The sequence below is a fragment of the Pecten maximus genome, chromosome 11, assembly GCF_902652985.1.
Source record: "Pecten maximus chromosome 11, xPecMax1.1, whole genome shotgun sequence".
Lineage (NCBI taxonomy): Eukaryota > Metazoa > Mollusca > Bivalvia > Pectinida > Pectinidae > Pecten > Pecten maximus.
Window position 1 is genome coordinate 26,852,718 of NC_047025.1, and position 20,071 is coordinate 26,872,788.

Below are 20,071 nucleotides of genomic sequence, written 5' to 3' on the forward strand. Positions count from 1 at the left end.
TATATCCATTCAATTATCTTGGCAAGTCGATATAATTGCCAGGAAAGGTCGTCGTAATTATGATGACCAGTCGACTTATTATGATGATTTTGGCGAGATAATTGTCTCGGCAAATTTTACTCGATGGCAGGAACATACCACTATGATATCGTGTGTTTATCACGTGTAAATTAATTATAAAAAATAAAACAATTGTAGCGTTTAGCTTGAGTGTTGCAATTCCCTGAGTTAATCATATAACAGATAGTTCAAATTTGTTTGGGTAATTCATTAAATGTTTTGTTAGTTTCAATATATCTTTACAGAATACTGAAGATACTTAAAATAATTTCCTTGGGGATTGAAGTCCATTTGTCTGGTGATTATGTGATTTAATGCATTGTGTATTGCAAACGACTAGCTGTGAATTGATCAATAGACCTTTGAAAAGGAAAAAAAATATCTTGAGTTTTCATCTGCGATTGCATTAGTAAGACGCTCTAGAGTGTACTTCACTCTCGCAGCCCAATAAAATACCGGTATACAGCAAAAGGTCTGCAAATGTGAAAAAAAAACCTATCGCTTCGGATCGCAATGTTGAATGTTTTTGGGTGTTCATGATGGTTTTATTTTTTAAATACTTTCGTTTCCGGAGTTGCAATTTTGCAACTTTGTGTTATGCAATAATTTACATTTACTTGAACGTACGATAACAAGATAATAATATTTTTAGAAATGATGACTGTCTTATTGTCTTCTGTATCACATGACATTAAAATGACAATATTGTCCTGAGAGAAGAAAGTTTCTTGACTTAGTTACACATAATAGTGTACCGATCTTTGTGATTTATCCCATTTTAACAACTTTCTGTGTTTTCAATGAAGCGTTGACATGCCAGACTTTATTGCCATATATATTCAGGCCAAGTTTGGTATTATTGGGTAGCGTGTGAGAAACTAGATATACCACATGGTAATGGCCGCCTTTGTTTCAGTATATTGATATATCAAGTAATTGAGTAATTGTGTGAACATCCTTCAAGAATGGATGTTTAACGCGAATGACCACCTCTGTCCTAAATGTACGACATAGATGTAAGACAAGCTCCAAAATGACGTGGAAGATATGCATTGTTCATTAATGGAATTCTCCAATGTTGAAGGGAAATAAAAAAAAAATTGGATAAGAAAAATAAAAACGAAACAAATATGATGCTTTCTTAACCTCATTATGAAGAATCTCCCATGTAAATTTGAATACTTATCCAGGATATTTCACAAATACATTGTAGATTGCAGGATCGAGCTTAATGACCCTTCCAAACAATCTTTATTTGACATTCAATGATGTTGCTCTAGTAGTCCAGAATTTAAGCATATTCTGCATTTTGAGCACACTTGACATCATCATCAAGGTAAACTCGTGGTGATACATCTTATTATTTTCCAATTGAGAGCCAGAACTTTTTAAGCACGTGAGATGATTTTTGTTGATGGCTGGCTCAGTTCTTCATTTGTTACCTTCCGTATCCCTTTGGTCCCTTTTCCTGATAATGAGGTTCAAATGTTCTTAACTGCATTTTTATAAAACAGAACATTGAAACAAATCCTTTTAAAATCACACCATAAACGCCATACTTTGGAAAAGCATATGGGAATCTTTATTTCAAATGGACATATTTGATTATTACATTAATATGATTTTAGGCATGAAGTGACGTCATTTTGACGTGATAAACAAAATTCAATATGTATATCTATATAACCATACACGTGACGTCGACACATTGCTTGATGATAACAGTGTGAGAATAATTATCAATATGACACGAATTCTACAATTAAGTCCAAATGTTATACATCACACTTATTTCATTTAATTACGTTAACATAGTTGGTAATTGATATCACAATGACATTCACCTCAGACACATTGACACTTTCACTCCTAACATTTATATTATAAGATTTAATTTAATGACACACATTGTTCAAGTAGCATGCATGACAGTTTGGTCAATATGTGTTAATTAGAAGGCATGCATAAATATATATATCTATCAACTATTAAAAGATAATTATTTATTTCTCAGTAAATTTGATGTGAAATTCATTCTGATCAAGACTGGTGATGACAGATTTGCTGATAACATATCATTCATTTTTAAACTTAAGGTTAAACACGCGTATTTCGTTACTTTGAATACCGCACTGTGTTATGTTATGTTAAAAATTTACTAACATTTATCATTAATTTTCGCGATATATCCAACAAAGAATGCATTCAGGTATACTAACACAACTGTAGATTCGAATTCAAATTTCCGGGTATCTAAATAATGAATGAAACAATAAAACCCCAATATGATACTCATTGATATGTCGTAAAACTAATTCGATACATACGAGTTTAAAACAACAAGGTTTAAAGTTAATAGGCTGTACATCATGACAGTCATGCACAGCTCATAGCTGTTTTAATAGGTAAATTAGTACAATTATTATCTATTAACATCGTTTTACACATATATATACACTGTATACATATGGGATCTGTACATAGCACCTTAGTGATCAAACATCTCGATTAATGAGTCATTATTCAAGAATATCACTCATTGATAATAAATAACAAGATTTTGAAGAACAACTATATTTAAAATTACAAATATGCTTTGTGTTTATGGTTTTAACATCTGTAACAGACAGTGTAGTATATTAAATTATAAAAACAAAAATGCTTAGTAGTTATGTGTTTAACATCGACAACAGACGGTATAGTATATCAAATTATAAAAGCAAATTTGATCAATTTCCCAAATTAGACAAATTGCGGTCTACCAGCTCAAATAGTTATTGGTCATTAATGTGACGGTAATTATATACCGTCATGATGTTATCTAAGAAAAGGAAAACAGGGATCGTATTGCTTCCTACTGGTAATTGACTAAGTGAAAAAATTTAACATAACCCAAAATCAAAAATATTTTAACGCTTGGGATCAATATAATGAGCAATTTCAACTTTACGAATAACAATGTAAACATTTACCATATTACCATATTTATTTGGCCCATACGTATTTGGAAACAATCCAATGTATTAATATGCCACTTGATTATGCGAGAAGATAGGATATCGTCTATATTTGTAAGAAATAAATATTGGTATTTACACAGTTAATCAATTTAATTAGATAAATTAATGGAAGCATAACGTGAATTGTATTTCGGTAGTTTCTACATATCTATTATTGCCATGTTGGGTAAGACAACATCCTGTTAGTAACAGCTTAATAATTACCGGTTGTACATGAAGTAAGCGCATAGATGACAAAGGAAGAATACAATAAGAGCAAGATTTCCAATGTTCAATATCTTAAAAACATACTGCAAGTTGGTTATCATAGCTTTTCATAGCCTTTGAATTTTTGAAAATAGAACAGTAAAAAATCCAAGATATCTATAAATGTATATAATGAATTAACCAGGGACACTGTTTAAATATACTTTTAAAAATGACTTAAGGAGATATGCCACCTCACGTTTGTGTCTTGTTTAAAATCATCAATAATTTTACAAATCAAACACTTAACGTCATATACACATTCCAGTGTTATCGGCAATTAATTCATAAGTAAACTTAATGTTTTACCCGTATGATATGTCACTCGATCAGGAAGAAACAAAATTTAAAAAAGAAAAGAAAACAAATGTAATGTTACTAGATACCGTTGAATGCTCGTCGAATTGTATTTTTGTCGACACAAATGTAATTGGAGTAAAAGATAAATAAAACGAAGGCGTTATAATTGCAATTGATATTATTTTAAAACGTAAAGCAGTAATAAAAAATGCTTTTCTTGTATGTATAATTAGTGGAAAAGCTTTCGGAAAATCAAGACCACATAAATGAATGTTGTAGAGCAAAAACGAGGAAAGCGTTGATGTAATGTAGGTCAAATTGGCGCCAATATCATTAAACGTTACATCATTGTCTTGTGATCAAGGATATATCTATACTCATGCTAATTTGTCGAGATTGACATCGCGTAAGTGCGAGACCGCATAAAAAATGTACATATATGTTAATAGACACAGTTTGCTTGGTTTTGATTACTTATGTATGTATTCTAATTTATTTAGTGCAGTTGTGATATATGTAAATCGTTACCTTCTTGTGCGACAGATGTTACCATGTTTCACGATATATTCTAAGCTCTACGTATACATTGAAATGCAGGGGATTAAATAAATCAGATAATGTATCAAAATGTTAATACAGTTTTGCATCTTTCCTAATGTACAGAAATATACCATTTCAAGATTTTATGATATCCTTTCCAAATTTACTGAAAATTCCTTTTATTACACTTAACGATTTGGATTTCAACTAGTACACTCCTGGTTCAATTTACATGGCATTGTATTGAATTCTATGACGTAAGCAAACCCTAGAAATCGATATTTGAAAAGAAATGAAAAAAAAAATATATAAAAAAAAAATGCTAGCTCTCAAAGAGGAATGTGATCTAGTTTAATGCGTGTTGTTGATAACTTGTATAGAGCAAGTAATAAAGCTCTGGCTCTTTTTAATTCGTGATGATTTCTACGCTGTCGTTAGATTTTAACAAGCATTCATTTTGCATAAAATCATCATTAGAGGGGATATCATTGTTTTATTCAAGCTTATGATATTTTCACGTAATCAAATGCATTCATTGTCCAGTATATTTTATCAAGATAATTGGGTGACAATATAAACGGAGAAAATATATGGTTTTCATCGTGACCTATACATGTTATTACAGAAAAGTTTCAACCATCCTTAATCATTAATATACATTCAGGGGTAAACATACTGGTAAATGTGTTTGACTGTGAAAAAGATAACCCGACTTGTCTTAATTCGTGGAAGAAACAAATTAAAGAGACTTGTTTCTTTTGTATTGAGAATTTTGTGACTGCACATTTGTTTCAAATATCAAGAAATTAAAAAAAGAAAGAAATTATATACAAGACAGAAATTTGAAACCACAAATACATCAATTTTTTTAAATTTTCAAATATGTGATTATAAACAAGGAACCAATACCATGTTACTGTACTGGGTGGATTTCCATCCATGAAGCATGACCCACAATGAGTTATAACCATGGATACTTTTGATTTATTCACTGTTCATGAAACCTCACCTTTTATCTATACATTTCGGAACTATATATTGCAGAAACATGTTATATATTAAAGTATATATGATTATTAAATAGCAGTGCACGGAAACGATTTCACACTGATTCGTACAGCATAAATGTTTGTAATTTCAAAATCTTAGTCATTTTTCAAAATGATTTCGTATCACAACAAATGCATATTCTGTTCGTACTTAGCGATTGTTGACGTCTCTGTTCTATGAAGTTGAACATATATAGCCACTTAAATGTCTTCTTCTAGAAATACAGACACCAATCCATCACGTTTGAAACAGGACAGATGTGTTATAAGGTCGTTGCTTCCTTGAACGAGTCCAAATTGATAACCACCCGCTTCCCGTTCATACTTGGGGAAGAGGGCGATGAATTGGGTGAATCTTCCTTCTGAGCTGCTTCAGTCATTGCAGAAAGTTTATGTTGGAGATGTCTATTTCCTATTTTCATATTCCTTTGCTTTAAGAACTCTAGTTGAGTGTAAAGGCGCCGAAATTCTTCCTGAAAGACAAGAAACATGTCAAACATATAATAAGGTCGTTTATGCGCCCATTTTACTATACCAAAGCATTTTCCGGAAAGGAATTACACAATATGTGGCGGGATGCTAATTTACTACTAAACATGTTCTCTTAGGAGTAAGTAATGTACAGTGTTTTCCCCCTGTGTTAATACTGACGTGTTTCAACGTGTGAAATAAATAAATAAAGCTACTAATACTGGTTAGATATTGCACAATTTGGTCATTTAAGGTAAGTAGTACTGTATGTATGAGTTTAGGATTAGTAATCGGTATGCGGGTTTATAATATATTAGTGTAAAGATTGTGGTCTCATTTTAATCCTGTCTGCTGACAAACAACGTATGTTTCTAGCTCAGTCTGCATTGTAAGCGCCAGCTGCCAGTACTCAAATGGATAAAATTTGTATTGATCAACTGAGTCTATTAACGAACCAAACATGCTTTTCACTATTGATACTGATAAGTTCTGGGAATAGAATGTCTATCTGACGATGAAATAGGGGCATTCCATAATCTGTAAGAAGACAGCAACATTTGTAATACTCAAAATTATGATTGGGAATTACATGTTAGTTGAGAAGTGTTTTAGATACTGAAAAAGGTAAAACATTGTTTTAAAACGTTGCTAATTCATTACAATAAATTATCCTATAATTATATGAATGAGGTCTTGACTTGAAACAATCAATACACAACAACGTGATTGACATTGGACTTACACGTGGTAGAGTTTAACCTTTGACCTTTTGAATATGAAAATTCCAAAACACCAACGATGTAATAGCCTTTGGCGAAAACCACTAAGCAAACAATTACTCTGGCCGAAATGTAAACCAGTAGAAAAAAAATATTTAAAGAACAATTTGAATGTAAATTCTTTCTGGATCTTAGGGTAAGATAATTGCGAAAAGGTATACTTCCTCTCGCCCAAACGGTTTCAATACATGACGCCGTAACAGTAACCTTGTTGTTAAATTTCATGATATACACTAAATGTCAGTTTCTGTGACAGAAATGAATTGTTCAGTCTAGAAAACTAGAACCAATTTGTCCGTTGAGATGCCTTTGTAAGTTAAACTGTAAACAGCGTGTTAAATTAATCTGTTGTATACTCACAAGGACACGAAATAGAAATTTAATGTTCAATTATCAGCGACTATTTTCGTGAATTTCCTCATTGTTTCCTATTAGAATACCACTAGTAAGTAATTCAATCTGAACATTTCTTCTTGTGCTTGCCTCACCGTTAAGATAACCTCAAGATTACGGTCGTTCTGTTCTCACTTTCCAAACTACTTTACATTCGGTCAATTCAATACTTTTAGTGGGGTTTGAGCATTGCAGCTACTAGTCGTTGACGTGTTATACTGAATTCTGCGGTAATAAAACAGAAATAGATTTGCCGTATCTCAACGACCTTCAGTAAGCAGTTGTCCTAATTAATCAATAAACTGTTGATTTGTCCACTTTGCTGTTTAATGCATTTGGTATGATTCAGTTCGGTTTAGCATTGTTTTATATCATAATGACACGATAAGGCCATGCAATGATCGTATCCACGAATGACCGGATCACTAACGAACGCTGTAGTGCTGTCACAATGGGATGCCGTATATGGACAAGATAGCAGGACACTCAACTGACTAATACTGATGCCAGTATAATTGAAAGGAATGCTGTGAATGTGCCTTTGACATAACATTCCAAATGACAAATATGATATGACATTAACGTTGATTTCATGTAAGAACGCGGTGCCCTTAAACGACCTGAATGTGATTTTACGGCGTTAAATGGTCTAAACAGCCAACCAACCCTTGATTGGTTAATGTTCATATCTGTTGATGAGCTAGGCCATAGTGGGTGGTTCATCGGATGGCTTAGTGGAAATACACTTGCCTTTCACCTAGGCGGCCGGCCGATCGGAAAGTGAAGAGGTATGGGGTCACCTGCCCGACCACTTGGGTTTCCTCCGGGTACTCGAAGTTCCTCCCTAACTAAGGCCCCTTGCACGATTCCATTCGGGCAAACATAAGTGGTAAGTATAAGTTGGTTAACCTGCTTAGCAATAGTTGTCCAGTAAATCAATTTAGTATGTTTTTGACGAGTTTATAGGGGCAGAAGATTAGTAGCACATCCAACTACCGAAAAAAAAATGTTTGTCCTAATTCTTCAATGGCAACATTTATACGGTATAGCAATCAAACACAACTTTATACTCCAAAGGTCTAGTCTGTTCAGCTATAAATATGAGTATTCACTAAGAAACAGCGCTGTGAAATACTAGGAACATTTCATAACGATGTTCTCGACTCGCAGCCGCTGCAGTCCACTACGAATACCAAGTAAAATGCCAGTCTTTATCGGCATCCTGTTTATCAAAAAGGAATGTGCTTGCGGCGCCTTGATCACTAATGATCGGTTCATTGCAACACTAGTAGAATGGGACTGCTTCCATCTAGTGTTGCAATATCTTGCGTAGACATGGAAACAGCTACATGTACTTTTTAAAATATTATAAATATCTTAAGGTATGTTATTATAAATAGTAAATAGTATACGCAACCCTGTAATACGTTTGAGAATCTGAGCCAACATTCCACGATTCTTTGGAGGACATGACATCGAATACTCAATATAGAAAGACATTACATGGCAACAAGAGGTTTGACTGACGTACAAAAGCTTCACAGCATTCAGAAGCTGGCATGTTTCATATTGATGTGGAGCGGAATTCGTGTCAATGTCATTTAACGGCGCTTCTGTTCGAGAATGCGTATAGCTTCTCAGAACGTGAGTAAGGATCGAGAATGACAAACAGCAGTGGCCAGTCTAATACAGTTCTAGAAATACGATAATTGTTCCCGACTTTAGGTGGCTGTGACACGCAAGGCGATGATTCGAAGACAAGCTATCTGTCATTGAACTTATTTGTTCCTCCGTTGCAGTATTGCAGGGCGTTAATGTTACACGATTTATGTTGTATCTCATATATTACCATGATATATAGCAGCCAGCATTGGGAAAATTGCTTACAACCGGTACCAACTCCACAAAAGGGATGTTGAATGTTTATATACGAACTTAAATTAAAACAGTAGACTATTGAAAGATATCTTTTCTTCGACCACAACAAATCTACTTAATGCTCTGCAAAACAAGAAACATATATAACGGAGTTGCTACTAGCATGTAAAAATAAACAAAATATATTTAGTATTTTCTTTCTTTTCCTTGCTTGTTCTAAATTGAACATTCTGCAGTCATTCTTTATGCCAAGAGAATATTTCATGTTTTCTGTGTATGATTCTGCTGTTAATGAAATCTACCTTACGTAATAAACCTAAGCTAAATAAATGTATGCTACTGCCGTAACAATAATTAAAATATTTTATGCTTCGCATAGCTTTTCCTGTAACTATTCCCTTTTCATGAACTTTATATACAATCTATTTTTCTGACAAGAATATATTTTATGTTCACTGTGTATTTCATTGTGTTGTTTTGGTGATGGAATCTACGTTACGTATTTAATCTCAACTTAAAGATATCCATTTTTGTTTTTCCCTTTCTTTACTCCCATTTTAAGCATTCTGTAATCTTTTTTATGTTAACGATTCGCACTTCAAGGATGTTTAAGCGATGGTAGAGACTAAGGGAAGTTACACAAATACAATATAGCAAGGACGGGTTCTGCAACTTTTTTACGTCAATGTTTTACACTTCAAGGATGTTTAAGTGACGGTAGAGTCTAAGAAATTACACCAACAAAATAAAGAAAGGAAGGTTTGCTTACATAAATTTCAAACAATCTGGTCAAATAAAGACTTTGGGTGATTTTGAAATAACGTAAAATGGTGTGTCATTATGACATTAACATTATTCTATCATCCCGTTCTCCAAATTGAGTACGTTAATGAATTGCAAAACAGATGACTCTAAGCTTAAATAAAACAAAACGTACTGTATTTCTAAATGTTCTGAAAGCTTATTTCCTGGCAATGAATATGTTTTGGCGTTTTGTTCCCCCAGGGGTGTACCTACACATATATGTCCTCACACAACAGAGACATGAATGATATTTCTGACTCGACATGCAACGTCACACGAGGAAATGTATATTGCAGTCGATTCAATACATTGACTTCCTAAACATAGAAACATCCTATGAGCTTAAATAATAGCCATGCATTCTAGCCATAGATAATATAGAGAATTATCTGGGTCTGTAGCTCAGTAAATGTCAAAAAGGAAAAACGTAAAACAAGAATGCCTTTTTGAGTCTGATATGCTTCCAATCGTTGATTTCATTTTAAATAAATTAAATGAAACATACTCTAGTATGTTCCATTGCATGTCGTATGTAACTTTAACATTTATAACGCGTTTAAATTCGTGGCAAAATCTAAAATACATTTCCAAGAGTGCATGGATGTGCCATTTTTTCATGGAAAGTACACGATAATCTATTTATATAAAGTCTTTAACTTCATCATAATTCCCCATGTCTTGCTTATACGATTAATCTTGGTAGTAATCTAGTACGGCGCCATTCGGAAATTGCCTTTATTGCATGAATACCTAACAGAGAATGTCATGTCCTAAAATAGCGTTCTCTTAATTATGTTTCAGGTCCCTAATTTAAGGTTAGTAGAGCATCACCATAAATGTTATGCATGGGAATTAAGATTATCAATGACCAATAATCCGGAATATTTCGTTATGACCTCACATTATCCTAAACAACTAATGAGTAAGCTGTATCCAGTTGATATCATATTTATAGTGTAAAGTGTTTTATGAAATTAAATGACCTGAATACATATCTAAGTGTGATATGGTGAAGTCTTTACATGAATTAAGTGACCTAGATACATATCAAAGACCTATATAGTAATGTTTGTATATGAAACTTAGAGACTTTTATAAATATCAAGGATTTATATAGTTAAATCTATATATTAATTGAGTGACACACCACAAATCTATACACATCGAAGCTTAGTATAGTAAAGTCTGTATTTGAAATTATGTGATCTATTTTCATATGAAATATTCATATAGTAAAGTCTACTACATATTTATCAAACATTTTTTAATACAAAGTATGAAATCAAATGACCTCACATATATAAATGATTTTATTCATAAAGTTTGTATATGACATCGAGTACCCTACATACATCAATGATTATAAATGATTTACAAAATCTATATGTATGGCATCGAGTAACCAACATACATAAATGATTATCAATTATTTATAAAATCAATATCTGTGACATCGAGTGACCTACATATATACCAATGATTGATAAAGTCTATACATGTCACTAAGTGACTTACAAACATATAAGTCGGCCTACAGGAAAACTATACTTATGTACGTGGGAAGACGCTTTCAAGCTGTAAATCTCATTAAGAAAATCGTCCCGGACTACAGTCGTAAGAGAAAGAGCCAGAGACGCCATTACTGTCAAATTACCATCCTATAGAGAGATAACAAATCTTTACTTATAGCATCGCAATATTGCTGAACGCCAACGCTTCAAAGGGTGTGGGACGCTGACATGGTGATGTTTGAACTAATTGGTTTGTGTTGATTTGATTATACATGTATAACTATCAATTATACACTGATAATTAATGAACCGAATCCAATACTATAGCTAACAGAACATATCTTATTCTCATTTTATAGCCAGGCTGCTTTTCCAAGATATTGTCTTGAATAATGTTTCAGCATGGGTTGCAGATATGCTGTACGCCAGATAATAATGAGAAACTGAACAAGCACTTAAACAAAGCATATATGTGGGTAGCTATATTTATCTATGATTTTGGCATCTGTCAACAGTGAAGGGGGAGTGTGCATACAATAATTGTCTCAAAGAATATGGTTTCAAGCTAATATATCTGTTTCTTAATGTCCAGGTACGTTTTGTTGCTTAATAATATTTTAAGACATATTATAGGAAAGCAAGCAGAAAAAAATAATTCATAATTCTTCTTTGAAAATGATACTTCCTAAGAATGGGAAACTAGGAGATAGCACATTTTAATTTATTAGAATAATCTTCTTTTACAAATGGTGTCAAATCATGGAAGTGTTCAAAATCTTTTGAACTGATTTGCGAATATTTGCGTTAAATGTATTCATACTGAATTATAACATACCAAGATATTGATTGACCACATGTTCCCATTCATAGGATGTATTTGGTAAGTAGCGCTACTACTAAAGGCTAAGAAGAAGGATATTCTTGTGATTCGTTGATGATTAGATGCATTTTTCTAGTTTTTAGATCACAAGAATTTTCTCTCCTTAATGTTGTGTAATTTATTAAATTATCATGTTAGTATATCCATTTCTATGCTTTGTTACAAGACATACTCTCCAAGCATTACATAACCCCGCGATGTTATTCTGCTCTGAGATACCTCGTTATACAAGTTATATAACTTATATACTGAACACTTAACCTTCCTTGAAACTCTTTCATGTTTATAGACACGTTATAACATAGAATGAATATAATGAGAAAAAACTGAATATTAAAGTTATAGTTATCAACATCATTAATTAAGGTATCCAAGAATAAAAAAATAAATAAAAAATAAATAAATAAAAATCAACGGATGACTGATTAAGAAAAACTCAGGAGTGTCAATATTTTTCATTGACCAAGTGATTCTATTACTTTCTATGGTAAGTGGTTATCTGGGAAATAAAATAAACTGTATCACGTAAGAGATTAGTGGATAAAAACGCTAGTCGTGGACTAATAATACAGAACCTTCATCAGTAGTAATCTCTTAACCCATTTTTATTCTTAATAGGATTCTAAGATATTAAAGAGTGTTGTGTTAAACTAAACCAGTAATATTGCAAGTAAACGTCCAAAGACTGGAGATATATGATTTAAAGTATTCCCCTCTGTTTCGATTCTGTTTTCCACATAAGCCTGACGTAGCGCTACATACCTGAATATCTTTTTCTAGCAAGCTTTCACATTCTGCTTCGTCTCCTTTCTCTGTGTAGTTATAGTTGCAAGATGAGTTACATACGGAGGTGTTAAGGGTCGAAGAGGGCTTATTAGAGTTGAGGTGCTGCTTGGAACTCTTGCTTATCATCGTTGAATGGTTACTGTTTTCGCCCTTGTAACCTTTGTAAACCAGGTAGGCCTGAAAAGACACCACGTATAATATATGTTATTTGAACATAAGCCTTGATGAAATCTGCTGTCACAAACATTAATTTTAACAAAACATGTTATGATGTCAAATGGAGTTCAAAACATTCTGTGAAAATGAATGTGAATGAAGTCATGGTTCCAAACAAATACAAGCGGAAACCAGCATGTTAATGTCGAATAGCATACCCGTATAATGTCAGTGGGTCACAACTTGGCACAATGTTTTAAAACCAAACGAAACGACAATTAAATATAACACATGTTGATTACGTATTTTTAAGTTTGTGTTTTATATTTGTTTTTGTTTTTAAATGGTAGCTAACATAATTTCCTGTTAGTCAGTCTGTCTTATATTTTATCTATCTTTTTAACACAGATATACCTGTTTACTATGGTCAACGTATATTTTCTAACATCTCTGTACCAAACTTTACATTAAGTACAAAAATCAAGCATATCGTTCAAAGGTCTGGACACATTTCGAATCCAAACACATTTCAAACGGCAGTAGAAATTCCACAACAAAAGAACATATATCCTGAACTCTTCAAATGTTTTATGAATTCCAAAACAAAAGAAAATTGGTCACGAACTCTCCAAATGTTTTAGTAGGTTAAGTATTTCTTGGCAATATGAAATTCGTCGTTATGTATCTCGTCATATTCAGGGATATACAGGTCACAGAACACCCTGGCATAGAGTTGATATCAAGGAATATCCCAAAATTCAAAGGAAATGACCTTGTCTAAACATATTTTGATACAGTTTGAGGCCAGTTTGATGGCTGAAAACACCGAATGAACAAGATGGCACAATTGTTTAGTTCCAACTGAATGTATAAAGTCCCTTTCTTCATTTCCTCTTATTTTGTATGTTTATGTCATACAATGCTTACCTTACTTCCGAACAGAAATGCTAATGTAACAGTCGTGGTAAGCTGTGTGTGTATAAAGAGAACTAGGAGGAGTAAGTCCGGATTCGTCGGAAAAGGATCTTGTAAAAATATCCTGCAAAATTAAATTAAAAATATTAGTTCTTAATATAAAAAAACATCTCTCTTTAGCCATTATCATTTCCTACAATATGTTAGATTGCTAAGCTGTGGGTATTTCTGGCTAGGCGATTGGGTGCCGTAGATCGCGAGTTCGAGGCCCGGTCAGGGCACGAGTCATACAGTTGTCTTCCTTCTCTTCCTTCGTCAATTGTGTTACTATGCTATATAATATATATATATATAACTTTTATCTAATATAATTTATCATTACCATGTATTAACGTTCACTTGTCTTAACAATTAAATGACGCCTCTTTGCCACACTGTTATGTTGTGCTTTATACTTAAAATCGGAAACCAATCCTTTGTAATACTATATCGTTTACTTTAAAACAACGTATGGCTTTCAGTCAAAGGTGAATCTGATTACTGAGGTATATAAAGGATAAGCACAGTGTAATATATACGGATCATTTTACATGGCCATTAGTTCCTTTTTTATTTGCACCAGACATATTTCGTGCTGGCCTAAATAATCATCTGTTGTATAAATCTTTTATATAAATTAGTGTAATTTATTAGGAACAAATTGCTAAAACTCAAAATAACATTATTTCTCGCATTACTTTCCAAGATCTCCATCACCATAATGGACGTCATTGAATAAGTACTGATGGTGTCAGTATTTTATCTGCTACAATTTACCAGGTAACCGATATAGCCATAAAGGCGGGTCACACGCCAGATAATGTGTCTCACCTCTAATGTGACACCACGTCACGGATATCCTGTGTAACTTCATTTATAAAGCAACAGTAGACTAGACGACGTATATCAGATCACTTTATTCATACACCTCATTAGCAACGGAAGTTTCCTGATAATGACGTGATACCAATTAAACGAAATAGATCATCATTATTATATAAACTACCCTTAGTTGTGTTAGTTACCTTATTTCGTTATCTCATTTAGTACCTGTTTTTATGTGAAGCTAACGTATTGCTGCGCAAAAACCATAAATTGTGCAATGCATTTCTTGTAAAATGCGCCCTCAATATAGGTATAACAAAATATACTAGAAAAAAGTTCAAGTCGAATGATTAATTTACATTCTTATATACATTGGATACAAGGATTATTAGATGTTTTGCCATCGCAATTTAACATTTTCTTGAATATGCCAAAGCGCTGAAGAGGGTCTAATACAGCTATGTAGATACATTGTTTTTTTAGTAAACCCTAGTAATATAACCGTTTGTCTGGGTCCTATAAACTGTTAGATTGTTTGTTTTCGTACACTAGCATGTGTATATCTGAACTAAATAAAGAGCAGTTTCGAAAATTCAATTGCCGAGGTACCATAGATCTTTGATGGTTAAGACATTAAGCTCAATGCCAGTACCTAAAAAATACAATAGGCACTGTGATAAGGAAACAAAAGGCTACACAGCTGACTTACATGGAAACATTTAGAAATAAGGAAAGCAGTGTCTCGTTGTAGATGGCCCAGCTTATAAAGCGACTCTCGTTGAACTCTGAAGGCGCCTTCCTTACGACAATACACAGGCGAATCCCCCACAGTAGGAATATTAGCTCCGCTACAACAGACACATTTATATACACTGTTTATTTTAACCAAGTACATATATAACATGTTTAAGAAAAATTAGAAATTATAGGTTTCAATACAATGACAATTATCTAAAAGCGTCTCATAGTTAATTAATACAGAGAATACATGAAATAAATCTACAACACATTTCAATAGAAAACAAAAGAAGCGTATCAATGCCTGAATGTTTATAAATGTGTATTTAAATTGTGTATAAATACTACAATTCATAACTGACCCTTTAATACAACTTTATAATAACATGTAAACGAGGTCAGATAATCAAAAGACTTCACTAAGATTCCCACGGGGTTTTCTTTCTCGTATGATACGTAACTCAAGTTCAACGCTGCAGTTCAAGTCAAATTATTCTTTTATTTCAACGGAATTTATCAACATCCATAGTTTTGAATCAGTGATATCCTCGATAATAACCAACTATATTACAGTCAAAAACATTACGTACTTCTCATTACAGCCTGATTTACACCCGACAGATTTATAATTACACGTCCAGTACATCATGTTACACTGACGCTGCTACCAGAAAACGAGACATAAGTACTAAACACAGCCAAACAACTTTCAATTATGGAGTATAATAGCTTCTGTCAGAGGGAGACAAATGGACATTTACGTACTGGTGAATGACACGGTAAATAATATTCATTAGATTCCGTATCTATGTATGATTTGATAGTGTGAGAGTGCTATTTGGAAGACAGACATCGCGAAATCTTGTCCTCACCTTTTTTCCACAGAAAAGAAAGTCTGACATTACAATGTCACGTCATAGAAACCCCTGAGGCTGCATATAATATATCTTTATAAAGTTGTTATCACTATAGACAAATAGCTATGTACTGTCAAGACAACGATTCGATAATGCATTTTGATAGATAAAAACTGTTAAATGCACGTGTCCCCTGCACTGTTACTTTTCGGTACTTTATTTTAAAGCAGTTGTATCGAGTTTTCATACTCTTGACATTCTGAAGAAAAAAGCAAAAACGGAGATAGCGCGCAAACGTACATTCTTACAACACTTTGATATACTTGTAAATTAAATATCTTATTGTCCATATTTTCCCCCGACATGTAAAGTACATGTACCCACAAATAGCGTGATACCTGCAAGTGATAATTCAACTCACGAAGCAGTATAACGAGTATACGGACTCACGGAAATCGCTGTCTCTTATTATTGACGTGATGATATCTATAGCAGTATAAACTAAAGAATACTATGTAAGAGTCCTGTTTGGTATATATTCAAACGTCTGGTTTACTTTAATTGTGAAAATATGATTAAATACATGTTTATCATCGAATGCGGAAATACACAGTAATAAATGAAAAATAATTTCCGAATTGATAGGTTGTTTTCACAAAATGCACATTATTTTATATTTTTCTCGGTTCTTTTATGGGACGTTATATAGTGTTTCCATAAAAAATAGCTGGACAGAGTGTGCAAAACATACAGGGGTTAGATAGAGAAGAGCCAAATTGAATCGAACTGCAGCATACAGCTGTTACGTCCTTCGGTGACTTGTCGGTAATTCTAAGGGCCTAAAGTGCTAGGAGTGACTGTAAAAGGTCATATTCGGTTAATTGGAATGTAAGGGTATGTTTTTGGAGGTATAATGTCCTCATAATTCAATGAATTCCAAATTTGGAAATAATACAAAGCTGGTACAACAACATGCAGTATATCGCTCTGTTATGTTGTACTCCTAGGTTTGCTGTAATGATATGTCACTTTGTATCGCCATTTGCCATGTCGTACATAGATAACCAACATACCCGATCCTAAAGATAAGTAAAATGATTATAGTATAGTAAGTATAAACGTTATCAATACCTATAGCTGCCGAATGGTCCCACCAATCTGCTGAACATTGGAAAGCCTTCAGGTCATCTACATTACGACCTGCAACAATGAAGAGAAATCAAATAGTTAATGATTTTACCCTTTCGGTAAATCAAGTAGGCATGTCATGCAGCGGTTAATGGAAATAAAATATACTAAGTAATGGGCAATCAAACTTATTAGGATATCATCAAATATTTTATTATAAAGGGTATTTCTTAAACAAATAAATATACCAAGAGAATATAGTAGCAGCTTATTAGCACAGTAGATTGAATTACCCTACCTTCAATAACATCGTCATTGGCCAATCTTGTAATGAAATATCACATTGTTCTAAAACTATAACCTTATGAGAGATAATGGTCGCAATATATAAAAAAGATAAGATTTAAAGCGTTTTAGCTGGGAGCATCGACATAAGCCTGTAGGAACTGGCTTTAAATGACATCAACCATTTGAAGACCCGGTAATGTTTAATAAAATACCAAAGAGGACGTTAAAACAGTGAAACAAAAATGAATTGAATAATAATAGAGATTGAAGAAAACGGAAATGGTTTCTGTGGTACCGACCTTCTATAACCCTCGGCGTGCCCGCTATGGTCCTCGCAGTAAGATACGCTGCGCAGATGAAAATGATGATGAGAAGACGTTTTATGAGGTCTGCGTCGGAAATTTTTACACGTTGTGCCGACCTCACCCGGAAGACAACGGATATTCTGTAAATAAGAAGAGGAATTTGGCTGCTGGTAAAAGTCTAACGAATGTTACTTTTATCTACTTTCGTTTATCAAACTGACTTCGTAGTGCAATATCAAAAAGATATGTAATACATATTTCAATACATTTGGCTTTGACCAACCATTTTCGCAAAGAAATTATACTATTTGTTTTTAAACTACAAATACATGTCTGTCTTAAATTGTAAAATAACACCCAGCAATGACGGAAATACTGTCTCAGAAAATGGCTTTGTATCTTAATGAAATTCTTTTTTCCGTTTCGACATATCAATGGTTTAGCTGTTACATTTGGTTTAAAACAATTCTCTTAAGACATATTGAAAGTCATTTTCGTTACCCAATACCTCTTAACATCGTATTGATCCTTGGCGGATTTAGCCTTGCTTTTATATATCCTTCCACTGCCTCCCTATAGAGACACTGAGGTATCGCCCTTCACTCATTACTCGGCTTTACGATTGTTTCAGCACTGGCCACATATGTATTCCATTGGTTGTCAATTACATTTTGTTTTAGTTTTAGTTTTTGTTTTGGGGTCGACTTGGCACTTGGCACTTAGAATTTCATTTAAACCCTTAAAAGCCAGGGTATGATTATTTGCACGCTAAGATGTTTTCCAAGGATAAATACGAGGTTATGAGGCACTTGGCTGGCGAAGATGGGTAAAAATATATGCCTGAATGCGGTTCCACCATAACAAACAATGAAGCATTATAACATCGAAAACTGATACAATATGCCAATTGAAGTATAATTGATTACTTGTACATGATCATTTTTACCCAAGACGAGCAAACAATCCTGTTTTAAATAAGAAAGTGGCTTTTAAATCTAACACATATTCATTTAGAATTTGTACAACATTGGTCATACGTGCATTGCTCCTTTGAGGACCCAGTAAACTACAACGTACGTATATGCGCCGTATTTTCGTATCCGCATGTGTATGTATCCAGTTTTCGGCCTATTAACCAGGGATTGATCTTTCACATTAAGCTTTCTGACAGTTATAAGCTCTTCTGGTGCTAGAGATACACGTATATATCCGAGCAAATGAAAGCCTACTTAATAGCTTTCGTGTTGGTGATACAACAGTTAAGTGTATACTTACCGCCATGTTTTCAAAAGTAGGGCTCCGTAGGATATTGAAAATCCGATTTCTCTGAACCAGAATCTCAAAATACAAGTGATGACGGTTGCTTCGAAGTATCCAACAATTAACTGCAAGGACACATATGATATGTATAAAGCATATTTAAAGTGACGAATGAGTATAGAAATATGGCTAAAAGGTCACTTATCTGACCTATATACATATATGGGACAAAGCTATATATATATTACCTTATACCTTATATTGGTATAAGAGTTGTCCAGTTTCTTCTAAGATTAATCAATAGCTCGGATATGACTCAATATCTGGCTGCAATAAGTGTTACTAAACATGAAACCATTAGATTGTCTGGACAGACGCCTGGATGAGAGGCAATCGAATTACCTCCCCTTATTGACACACTGCCGATCGACTTTTCACTGTGTATATTTAGTTACACATCCACTTCGTAACGACAACATTGATCAAATGTCAAAAACCTTACGTCATAGAAAGGCTATTTGATAACTGTTTTGCCTGGCTGGCATAACATTTTATTCAATAGGATTGAAATGTTTTTCATAATAAGTAAATGCAGGCAGCTGATGATAAAAATTAAAATATTTGCATTAATTCGCACAATGAAAACCTGATTTTGTAGATGTTTGTTCATATGTAGAACAAATGTTTTAATCAATCGAAATCTGAATAGAAATCGGGAAATAAATAGTTCAATTAAAAGGATTGAAAATAATGGTGATGTAAGATACAGTTTTTATTATATATGATTGATTGATCCAACTGGCAGTATGATCCAGGACTATGTAATTACATACAAGAGTAGCT

General features: G+C 33.4%; 1 protein-coding gene across 1 annotated transcript in view; it reads right to left on the bottom strand.

The window, feature by feature from the left end:
- Positions 1–1,619: 1,619 nt before the first annotated feature.
- LOC117337970 (probable G-protein coupled receptor 158) overlaps positions 1,620–20,071 on the bottom strand; it is a 93,846-nt gene continuing 75,394 nt past the window's right edge. The window contains exons 7-13 of the mRNA XM_033899129.1: positions 19,244–19,353; positions 17,963–18,108; positions 17,379–17,447; positions 15,362–15,500; positions 13,801–13,912; positions 12,694–12,894; positions 1,620–5,688 (exon numbers count right to left, since the gene is read on the bottom strand). Coding sequence (XP_033755020.1) covers positions 5,479–5,688; positions 12,694–12,894; positions 13,801–13,912; positions 15,362–15,500; positions 17,379–17,447; positions 17,963–18,108; positions 19,244–19,353 — 987 coding nt within the window. The 3' untranslated portion in view covers positions 1,620–5,478. The remainder of the gene's footprint in view (positions 5,689–12,693; positions 12,895–13,800; positions 13,913–15,361; positions 15,501–17,378; positions 17,448–17,962; positions 18,109–19,243; positions 19,354–20,071) is intronic.